This window comes from Trachemys scripta, chromosome 1 (genome assembly GCF_013100865.1).
Source record: "Trachemys scripta elegans isolate TJP31775 chromosome 1, CAS_Tse_1.0, whole genome shotgun sequence".
In the NCBI taxonomy this organism is placed as follows: Eukaryota; Metazoa; Chordata; order Testudines; family Emydidae; genus Trachemys; species Trachemys scripta.
Window position 1 is genome coordinate 338,286,206 of NC_048298.1, and position 11,152 is coordinate 338,297,357.

General features: G+C 48.4%; 1 protein-coding gene across 1 annotated transcript in view; it reads left to right on the forward strand.

Annotated features, from left to right (window-relative positions):
- Positions 1–11,152, forward strand: part of RRM1 (ribonucleotide reductase catalytic subunit M1) — a 30,495-nt gene that overhangs the window by 11,411 nt on the left and 7,932 nt on the right. The window contains exons 5-15 of the mRNA XM_034759289.1: positions 110–272; positions 958–1,099; positions 1,896–1,979; positions 3,464–3,625; positions 4,521–4,600; positions 5,139–5,340; positions 6,780–6,929; positions 8,027–8,248; positions 8,541–8,617; positions 9,707–9,842; positions 10,555–10,650. Of these exons, the coding sequence (XP_034615180.1) occupies positions 110–272; positions 958–1,099; positions 1,896–1,979; positions 3,464–3,625; positions 4,521–4,600; positions 5,139–5,340; positions 6,780–6,929; positions 8,027–8,248; positions 8,541–8,617; positions 9,707–9,842; positions 10,555–10,650 (1,514 nt within the window). The remainder of the gene's footprint in view (positions 1–109; positions 273–957; positions 1,100–1,895; positions 1,980–3,463; positions 3,626–4,520; positions 4,601–5,138; positions 5,341–6,779; positions 6,930–8,026; positions 8,249–8,540; positions 8,618–9,706; positions 9,843–10,554; positions 10,651–11,152) is intronic.

The following is an 11,152-nucleotide window of genomic DNA, read 5'->3' on the forward strand; positions in this document are numbered from 1 at the left end:
TCCCTTTTTTTTTTTTTTTTTTTTTTTTTTTTTTTTCATGATCTGTGTCTGTCAAAACTGACTCTAAATGGAATGCTTATGTTCCTGTTCTCTCCCTTCTGGTGTCTAGTTGCCGAACGCCCCCAACACATGCTGATGAGGGTATCGGTGGGAATCCACAAAAACGACATTGATGCTGCGATAGAAACCTACAACCTCCTATCTGAGAAGTGGTTTACCCATGCATCTCCCACACTCTTCAATGCTGGCACCAACCGACCTCAGCTGTCCAGGTACCTCAGGGTGCCAGGCTTGGCTCACACTACGTGCAGAGGAGGGGGCTGGGCACGAGGTGGTTTCTGTTCAAATGAAATGTCCTGTGACAACTTTTAAAATGGGCAGCTGCACTTTGGTGACGCCTAATTAAAATTATTTGTAATTTGTCAGATATGGCCCAAAATGTATATACATTTTTATATTTATAAAGAAAAAATCCGCAAAAGCCAAAGGCCAATAGAAGTGATTCCATAAGTATCTTTTTAATTCCTAAAAATTGTTGAAATACTCCTCTCTCCTGAAGTGCATGGGAACCTAAAAGTAAAATTAACTAGAAACAAAATTAATCATGGCTATTAACCATTCATTGTCCAAGCTGAGATGCTAAAAACACAAAAATAAATGGTAAGAAATAGTTTGATTTTTAAAATATGTTTTAATATCTGTTACACTTATAACTTAGGTTAAAGAAATTAGCTTTTAAAAAACATGATGATTAAATTCAGCTGCGCACGTGAGCTTCTTTAAAAACAGAGCTTTACAATGCTCTGCAAATTGCTTCATATTCTTTGCTTCACTTACCTGACCCCTAAAGCGTTAATGATGCCAGAGAATCCTCGGCCGGTTTCTGCACGCCTTCTATGGTATTGTTCGCTTTGATTTTGAATTGTCCGATGTCAACTCCCGTTTGTTTCCATTCAGCTGTTTCCTGCTGTGTATGAAGGATGACAGCATTGAGGGAATCTATGACACTCTAAAGCATTGTGCGCTGATCTCCAAATCTGCCGGTGGAATTGGTGTTGCTGTGAGCTGTATCCGAGCCACTGGCAGCTACATTGCTGGGGTAAGTGAGTAAATGGCACACCATGTGTAGGGAGGGAGAGCTCAGTGGTTTGAGCATTGGCCTGCTAAACCCAGGGTTGTGAGTTCAATCCTTGAGGGGGGCCACTTAGGGATCTGAGGCAAAAATCAGTACTTGGTCCTGCTAGTGAAGGTATGGGGCTGGACTCCATGACCCTTCGGGGTCCCTTCCAGCTCTATGAGATAGGTATATCTCCATAATTATTATAATTATACCATGCTGATTTATACCTTCACGTGTCAGGGAGGTACATCTAACCCAGTAGCTTGCACCTTCTTTTTATGGTCTGAAGCCAGATAACATAGTGTTCCTATTACAGTGCTTTGGTTTCAGATTGAGGTATGTTCAGAAAGAAAAGTCAGAGTTTCATCAGACAATTAGTTATTAATTTGTAAAGAAGTAAGATATGGGAGCAGATACCTCAGGACTCATAAACTGCTGGATTTCTCCATGTTGTGCATGAGCAATAACACCTCTTGCAAGTTTCCAAATAATGCTTTTGAGTATTTTAACACAAATTTAAAGCAAAGCACATTCAAAGTGTGGCTTGTATAAACAGATGCTTATTAGAGCCCTTGTTAGCTGACAGCGAGTGCTACTTCCATGTTGTATTTAAAAGATTAGTTCTCTCATAGCCAGCTTTTATCTGCAGTGGGCAAGAAATGGCTTTCATTGTGAGGACCTTGATGTTTGCAGTGTCTCATTGGCAGTCTGTCTAAGAGGAGCCTCACAAACCAACCAGCTTCCAGAGGTTGATGGTTTTCATGTGTCTTTGCAGACAAATGGAAATTCCAATGGGCTTGTCCCAATGCTGAGAGTCTACAACAACACCGCCCGCTATGTGGATCAAGGTGGTAATAAGGTACGTCATCTTCCAACCAGGAAGGAAGGTGGTGATGGAAACTTTTTAATTGAATGTCTTAATAAGCCAGCAGTGGGCTGTGGAAAGATTGACGATTAGCACTGATGAACTGGAGTAATGGCCCTACATGGCATGTACTTAAAAGCAGTATCCTGTTCCCATCACATGGGTATTTGAGTCTCCCTTCATTACGAACTGCACAGTGCAAGTGTACCTTTCGCTACCTATCCTCTGAAAGGAGTGTCCGAGCGTTTAAGGCAGGAAGGGCCCACCATCCTCACCCAGTGCCCTCACACTAAACCCAACAACCAAAATGAGAGCAAAGTATTGCAACCCATGGTTAGATTCAGCTAGTATGTACCACAGGCAGAGAACAGGGGGGACTGAGGTGCACCAGGGCATGAGGCCCGTGCCGTGGTAGTGAAATGATTAACTGAGATATACCCAGATAATCCTGGCAGGTGACCCGTATCCACACACTGCAGAGGAAGGCAAACCCCTCACAAGGTCATGGCCAATCTGACTTGTGGGTGAGAGAGGAATTTCTCCCCATATGGCGATCACTTAGACTCCGAGCATGCGAGCAAGAACCAGCCAGCCAAGCACCTAAGAGAGCAAGCATGCTCGTTGCCACCTCAGCCCTGGCCCAACCTGTCCAGTGTCCCATCTCCATCTGTGGCTATCCCTTATGCTTCAGAGGAAGGAGATAAAAAACCCTCCCAGAATACACTTGGGGGGCGTGGGGAGAGGGGAAATCCCTTCCTGATCCTGCAGGTGGCTAGCTGAAACCCTGGAGTGTGAGCTTTTAGGAGCATAATACATAAACTAGAAGCGAGCCCCAGAACTGCTGAGATCTGCCCCACACCATCACAAGCAACCACATCATACAGTTACACTCATAAATTTGTACAGCTGTCTCAAAACTAATTGTTGTTGCCCCCACAACTCTTACTGGGAGGCTACAAGTTCTGTTTCTGTAAAATACCCACACCAGTAAAGTCAGCCTCTTCCACTCGTTTATACGTAGCTCCTGGAGTGCCTTACATTGAATTTCAATCTGAAATTGTCCAGAAAGAATCCTGCAAAAAATGAAGCACTCCACAAATAATCCAGAAGTCAGTAGAAAGCTTGACCAGGCAAGGAAACCTTTCACGTGCCCAGCTCTTGTTGAGCACCAGAGTTGAAGAAATTTCAGATGCTTTGTTCCTTTTTACTGAAACACCATGTGGCCAGCCCCAGAGAGCTCAGTCTGAGGAAGTGAGACACCAGGTGCTGAGTCACACTCTCTATCTGCTTTGATGGGACTTCAGAAAGACAAGCTCCTTCTAACAATGGGGGAAATTATCTGGGCCCCAAACCGTGTAGGATCTAATTTTGCACAGCTGGTGTCCGTGTTTACACAGCAGCAATGTGATTATCACTTGTACTCCCATGTGTTTCCCCTGCGTGTCTGGTTCTGATCTTGGCCGTGCTTTGTCTGACAGAGACCCGGGGCCTTTGCCATCTACCTTGAGCCATGGCATTTGGACATTTTTGAGTTTCTTGACCTGAAGAAGAACACCGGGAAGGAGGAGCAGCGAGCCAGGGACCTCTTCTTTGCCCTCTGGATTCCCGATCTCTTCATGAAACGGGTAGAGACTAACCAGGTGAGATGTGTTGGTGCAAGACCGGGTCGGTTAATAGAGCAATAGCATTATTCCAGAGTCTGCAGCACGACCCTGGGATAGAATTTGAGGTGTGCTGTCGGGCTGTCTTGCTATCAGCAAAAGAACTACCTAAAACAACTGCTGCAGAGCATCTTAACTATGCAGGTAATCTACAGAGCGCTTTGGGTGAACTGCAGGGCACTGATTATACCACATCACGTCTTCGCTCGGCCTCAGAGCACTGTTCACTCACCCTCTTGTTCTCAGATTAATTTTTGACCTCTGGAAATTTGTTTTAAATGCTGAAAAGCTGCAGTAAGTGAAACATCGAACTTTCCTCAATAAACAGCCCCCCTTGTGCCTGTGCGCACATGCTTCAAAGTGGGTTCTGTTTTGAGGAGTAAGCAGTCATTAAGGGCTGAATATTATCCTTCAAGCGGAGGCTTAGGTTTATCTAAAATCAGTTACCTGAATAGTTTTAACTCCTGCTAGTTTGCATAACCCTTCCCCTTCCCCTTCCCTGAAATTGCAGGGTTAGCCCCATGTTTCGGGAGGTGGGAAAATTAATTTGTTCATCGTTTTCGCATCAGTACTATGCGTAGGTCAGGAAGTGTTCACTGGTTATCCCGAGATAGCAGACTTCCATTCTGTTGATGGAGACGGGATATATATGCGGGGAGGGATAGCTCCGTGGTTTGAGCGTTGGCCTGCTAAATCCAAGGTTGTGAGTTCAATCCTTGAGGGGGCCATTTAGGGAACTGGGGTAAAAATCTGTCTGGGGGATTGGTCCTGCTTTGAGCAGGGGGTTGGACTAGATGATCTCCTGAGGTCCCTTCCATCCCTGATACTCTATGATTCTAAAAGATTCTATGTATCTTTTTCCTCTCCTTCATAGGACTGGTCCTTGATGTGTCCAAATGAGTGTCCTGGCCTAGACGAGGTTTGGGGAGAGGAGTTTGAGAAACTGTATGAGAGGTATGAAGAATGGACAGAATTCTAAGCAGAGTTGGCTATTTACATCTCCCACTCATTGAGTTTCCATCCCTCTTTATATGGGTGGCCCTGTCCGTATCTGGGAATTTGGAGCCCAGTGCTGTCCTAACATGTCCCTATGACTTCTGTTCATGGGGTTATTAATAAGGATGGAGAGAGGGGATGTCTCCTGATCCACATTGAAATTCTGCCCAAGATGGGGACAAGCCTGAACGATGATCTCCATTTAATAAAGACAAACAGGCAGAAATCTCAGTAAGGGGATTGGTGGCTTCAGGTTGAACTAGCCTCATTTGTTGCCTGCCATGCAGGAGAGAGTGCACTGATCAGCTTCATGCCCCTTGTGAGTGGGAGCAGACCCAGCATCCTGCCAGTTCCGATCTGGCTTGGACCACAAATGAAAGGATCTGGCCACCCAGTGAAGGTGTCATTGTACTAGGGAATCTCCTCACCCCTCTCACTAGCTATCAGTTGAGCCCAGGGAAATAAGCATTAAAGGAGCGCTGGCTTTGTCTTGCAGTTATGAGAAGCAGGGCCGTGTCCGCAAGGTGGTGAAGGCCCAGCAGCTCTGGTATGCCATCATAGAGTCTCAGACAGAGACCGGGACCCCTTACATGCTGTACAAGGACTCTTGTAATAGGAAAAGCAACCAGCAGAACCTGGGAACCATCAAGTGCAGCAACCTGTGCACAGAAATAGTGGAGTACACCAGCAAAGACGAGGTGGGTAGGGACATGGGATTTACTCCAGCTCCGATGGGGAAGCTGTGCTTGTGCCGGGCTCGGACATCCAGAATACAAAGCTATCTTCAAGTGAGGGGAAGCTTCGTCTTTATGGGTTCTTCCGTTTGACCTGTTCCCTTTCTTCCCTCCTCGCCCCCCCCCCCCCCCCACACACACACACACACACACTCTCTCTCTCTCTCTCTCTCTCTCTCGTGGTTCTGGGAGTTATGGCCAGGGGATCTTCAAGACAGACAATTAGGGAAACTACATTGAATTTAGGAAATGATCGTGTGTGTCTATGGCTTTTCCATAGGCTGTTCATTTTCCTGTAAGAGTTGGGTATAAGGGCTCAGTGGCGAAGTGCGCTGCTCCATTTGCACCTGCCCATGGCTGCTGTGAGGGTGGGTGGGGCTCGTGGTCACTATGGGGGGCTGGGGATTATATTGGTGCTTTGGTGAAGCCTGTGCATCCTGTTTGCTTTGGGGTCAAGAGGGAATCATTGAAACCTCTGGAGTCTTGGAGTAAAGTGGGGCCCTAAACAGGATGGTGCATAACTGAGACCTACACAACTAGCTGTCTGCTTTCTGTCCCTTGAGTGGGGAGCAGCTGCTCTGAGCACTGGAAGAGCAGAGTCCCTAGTGAAGTAGAGGAAGACTGAGGAAAGGAACCAGTGCCAGGCACAGTTTTGGGCATAGCCAGTGTAAGGCCACGCCCCCAGTGGGTCGTCAGCAGTGGGGGGGGGCCTAACCTGAGACCACTAGGTCTAAAAGCAGGAGCCTCTGCTGCCTGAGCTAAAGGAGACAGCTCAAACGCTCCAGCCCGTTCGTAAACCTTTGTGGTCTTGCAAGCACGGGTTACCCTAGGAATTGTTGGTTTGATCCTTCTGGGGCTGGCGGGATAGTATAAAAAATGAGCAAGGAGAGGCTGCCTGCATACCCCTGACCTAGCAGGACAGTTGGTGCTGGGATCAGCCACTCTAATGTTGTGGCAGAGCGAGGTGATAGAGGAAATGGTTGGGGATCAGGGTCTGGAAGGCAAGGAGAGGCAAGGCCTACAGCAGATAGTGAGCCGAGCTCTCATAGTGCTGAGAGATATCAGCAAACCTACAGGGATTCCTCCACTTTCTTCTGAAGTGCCTGGTACTGGCCACTATCACAACAGGGCTAGATGGGCTCCAGATCTGATCCATTACAACATTCTCTATGTTCCTACAGCGGTCAGGGGGTCTTCAGGGAATCTACATCCTTGCCACTCTTGGGCTATGGGATACATAGGATGAGGCAGATGTTCTCCCATCTCTGCCGATTGCACTGACCTCCGTGTTTCATCTCCCTGTGTCCATTTCCTCTGGGTAGAGAACATGCTGTGGGGCTGGGACTCTGTTAGCCTCTTGTATTGCCCAATGTTGGCTGACGCTTCTGCTCCTGCTTTTCCAGGTTGCAGTTTGTAACTTGGCCTCCATAGCCCTGAACATGTATGTCACATCGGAGCACACCTACGACTTCAAGAAGTTGGCTGAGGTCACCAAAGTCATAGTCCGAAACTTGAACAAAATAATTGACATCAACTTCTACCCTGTGCCAGAGGTATGGGGGAGGGTGCAGCTTGGCTGGAGTGGGGGCGGAAAGGACCACACGGAGAGTCTGGGAACAAAGGAGGTGCTATTTTATAGCTGGCTGGATTAAGGTTGAAGCAAAATTTATCCTGCTATTGCATGCTATAAAATTGTCTGGAGTTCTGAATCTGGCTATTAAGTATTGTCTTCTGAAAATAGAACTGTGGTAATAAAACACCATCTACCCTGCTGCAGCAACAGTCCATCATCGGTAGCCTGGCTGAGCAGAAGCCTGGCTCAGTACTCTGAAGCTTGGCAAATTCCAGATGTGATGGATGCTTAGTTGGAGCAGATTCCAGAGGAGTAGATCCTCCCCTACAAATGCTTTGCATGGCTTACAATAGGACATAGGCAGTCCCTTCCCTGAAGAGCTTACAGAGTAAGGAACATGGGCATGGTAGAAAGAGTGCGTCCAGAGGGCTGAAGGAAGTCGTGCGAGGTGTTTGGTTTTATTTATTGCTGACTGTTTTTGTGGGCTTCACAGACATGCGTTTTCAAGAGGTGAAGGGAGGTTGTAGCTTAGTGCAGAGGAATTGGGAGGGCATTCCCTGCATAGGGCAGTGTGGAGCCGGTTGAGGGAGAGTGAGACTGGCCACCTTGGTGGGTTGGGGCAGTAGGAGACCATGGCCACGGTCTAAGCTGGAGTGGAGTTTTGCAGGTTTTGAAGGAGAGAACAAGGGCCAAGCTCAAAAGTGACGGGTGATTTTTGGGTGTCTAGCTGGAGACTCCTAAGAAGGGCCTGATTTTCAGGAAGTACTGAGCCCCAGCCCTCAGAGCACCACACTCCTTTAAGGGGCCTCAAGTTGGGCACCCAAAGTCACTTGTCACTCTTGGAAGACATGGCCCTTGTCCTCCCCTTGAAGGCCCTATGTAACATCAGGTGACAAAGAACTAGTAGAGGGAATGAAAGAGAGGCTGCTCTGGCCAGACTGATGGATAAGGAAGGGAAAAGTGAGAGGCTGTTTTGTGTGGACTGAAGGGGATGGTGGCCGCAGGAGTGATGGATATGTTGTCAGGGTCGTGTGGTTCTGATTTCTACCTTATATTGTCCTCCCCTCTCAAACATAGGCTGAGCTCTCCAACAAACGCCATCGTCCCATCGGCATTGGAGTGCAGGGTCTGGCGGATGCGTTCATCCTGATGAGATACCCCTTTGAAAGCCCCGAGGCCCAGTTGTTGAACCAGCAGATCTTCGAGACCATTTATTACGGTGCTTTGGAATCCAGCTGTGAACTCGCCAAAGAGCACGGCCCATACGAAACTTACGAAGGCTGCCCTGTCAGCAAAGGCGTAAGTAACAGCGTCGGGTCTCCAATACAGCAGAGCTAGTGTGAGGGCACTTAGTGGCTGGCTGAGTAATCACTAGGCTAGCTGTTCACTATTTACTAGTGAAAGTGGTGGTGGGGGGGGAGGGGGTCTGCAAAATTCCAATAACACGTCTTAACTGTCTGAAGCTGAGTGTAGAGTATTGAAGTGACTGTTGCTTGATTGATTTACACGGTGGTCATCAAAACACAGAGGAATTGCTGCCCTTACCCCAAAGAGCCGCTGTCTAACTTAGCCCACGCCTCTATTCTTTTAGATCCTACAGCATGACATGTGGAACGTCACCCCTACTGACCTGTGGGACTGGAAGGCTTTAAAGGAGAAGATTGCCAAGTGAGTAAATGCCCTAATGAGTATTGTCAGTCTGTGTTAGATGCAAGCATCCTTTGATGATGGTAGAGATTACAGCTTTAATTGCCTGAAATGTGCTGGTTTCTTTTGAAAAAGACTGTGTAGAAATGGCACCAGTTTACTCAACAGGTCAGCTTTTAGTGACAAGTGTTTTACCGTCTCCTATTCCCACTAGCCCTGGAGATCCCGTGCAACGGAGACTGAGTGAGCTGGGCTTTTCTGGTTCCTGCATTTCCAATAGACTTGTTTTGTTCAGTTCCAGTGGGTTACAGGTCACTGCATTTACATAGGTGTGAGGTGGAAAGAACCCAGTCTGGCTTTAGGAGCAGAGGCTGGGTTTGCAGGCTGACTGGGAAACAAACCATCTAAGCTGAGCACATCGGAACCAGGAATCATGGAGAGACAAATATGAAGCCTCGTGATGCTGTAAGATTCACTTGCAGGGGGTTAACTTTCAGGTTTCCCTCAGCAAATCTTTCCCACTGTTATTTTGAAAGGCGAGCTATGTTTGCCCAACTTGGCTGTCAGAAGGCTGCACATTTTTGGAAGCTTTTTCCCTTTTACTTGGAGATGCTCCTGATCATCTTGAAAACAAGACTTTTGGGGAAATCCTCTGCACATCAGTTTGTGGGGAAGAGGATGTATTTTCACGCAGTGCTTGTTTGTCAGTCCACGTTGATCTCTTCCCCATGACTGAACCATCTGGGAAGCTCTGGTGAGGAGGAGGATAGCTGTGGTGGAGTTACACTTCCACGTTACCCAGTCTCTGCAGAGTGCTTGTAGGTGAACGCTGAGCTTGTGTTTTCAGTCTATGTGAGGTGTTTCAGGTCAGGCTGTTGAGATGTGGCGGTGAAGATTCAGGGGGCCTAAGTGGAGTTAGAAAGGGCACTGCTGAATTTGCTTGCCCTTTCTATTTGTACAACATGGTTCCTTGCGCCGAACCCTGATTCTCCTTTTTCCAAACTATGCTTAAGGTTGTGCTTTCTGGTGGGCTTCATCTTGCAGGTGCTGGTGTCTTTCTCTGATTGGCTGAAGCTTTAACCTCTGATTGTCCTCGCCTCTCTGCATTAGGTACGGCGTTAGAAACAGCCTGCTCCTTTCTCCAATGCCAACTGCTTCTACTGCTCAGATCTTGGGCAACAATGAGTCCATTGAACCCTACACCAGTAACATCTACACACGCAGGGTCCTCTCGGGCGAGTTTCAGGTAAGGAGGCCGGGGCAAATGTGGTAAATGGCTTTTAAACATGCAGGCTTTTGACAGCCAGCAAAAGCAGCACATTGTATTAGTCAATTTATTTGCCCCGTATGTCCCTCTCCCATGCAAAAACGTGCTGAGGAAGATAAACGAGTAAGCCAGAATGTTCATACAGAGCCACAGTGGTAACTTGACTGCCCTGGGATATGCTAAAGGGGCCTTAATTACAAATTCGAGAAATGCTGGTTCTGCTAGAGAAGGCCCCTGTGAGACCTCAGTGTTGCCTGCAGGATTGATTGCCAAAGCGGGGGGTGGGGAGAGGACACTTAGGCTTTAGGGAAAGTTCAGAGGCCACAGGGCTCATCACGGAAGCGTCAGGAGGAAAGGTTTCTGCATGTAAAGTGTTTAGTAAAGTATATCGACAGGAGGTGTAATTAACGTACAAATGCTAGGGGACTGGTCACACTGCAGGAAAGGGCGGAGCTAAATGAAGGAAGAGATTTAGGGATCGATAAGGGGAAAATCTGACAAAGGGGAGTAGCACAGTTGACTAGCTCCTTAGAATGTAAGATTGGGTTCAGTGGCTATTTGGGGACCTGCACCATGTAGGTGGGGGTGTCTCCTACAGGGGGAGTTATTCCTGTCATAAGGCAGGCGATGGGCTCTCTGAGCACACAGTTCTTTCCTTCCCCGTACGTCTAACGGGCTCCGCTCTCTACAGATTGCGAATCCGCACTTGTTGAAAGATCTGACGGAGAGAGGCTTGTGGAACGAAGAGATGAAAAACCAAATCATCGCCCACAGTGGCTCTGTGCAGGTATGTGAGAGGAGCTGGGATGAATGTGGCTGTGAAGGCAGCAGGCTGGCACGGGTGCTTGAGGAGGAGGGTGGGACCTGCCACACATGCTCAGAGTAGGTTTCACACTGCTCCACCTCTGCAGCATCTCTGTGGAAGGGAGAGCTGGGATGTTGCGTGCTGGCTCCAAGGGGGCAGGGGCCAGTGGGGCTCGAGCTACCTCCGCATGGCGGGGTCCAGGGAGGGAGTGCCACCTCCACCCCCGACTCACCTCAGCAGGCCACCCGCCTGTCTGCACTGGACTTGGGGTGCACAACCAAAAATTATAACTCAAAGTTGGGAGGCTTAGCTCAAGAAGTTTGAAAACAGTTCAGGGGGCAGGGAGGGGGTAGCTGGGGCTGTGTGCAGGCAGGGGGGTAGCTCAGGGGGCAGGGAGGGGGTAGCTGGGGCTGTGTGCGGGCGGGGGGTAGCTCAGGGGGCAGGGAGGGGGGTAGCTGGGGCTGTGTGCGGGCAGGGGGGGAGC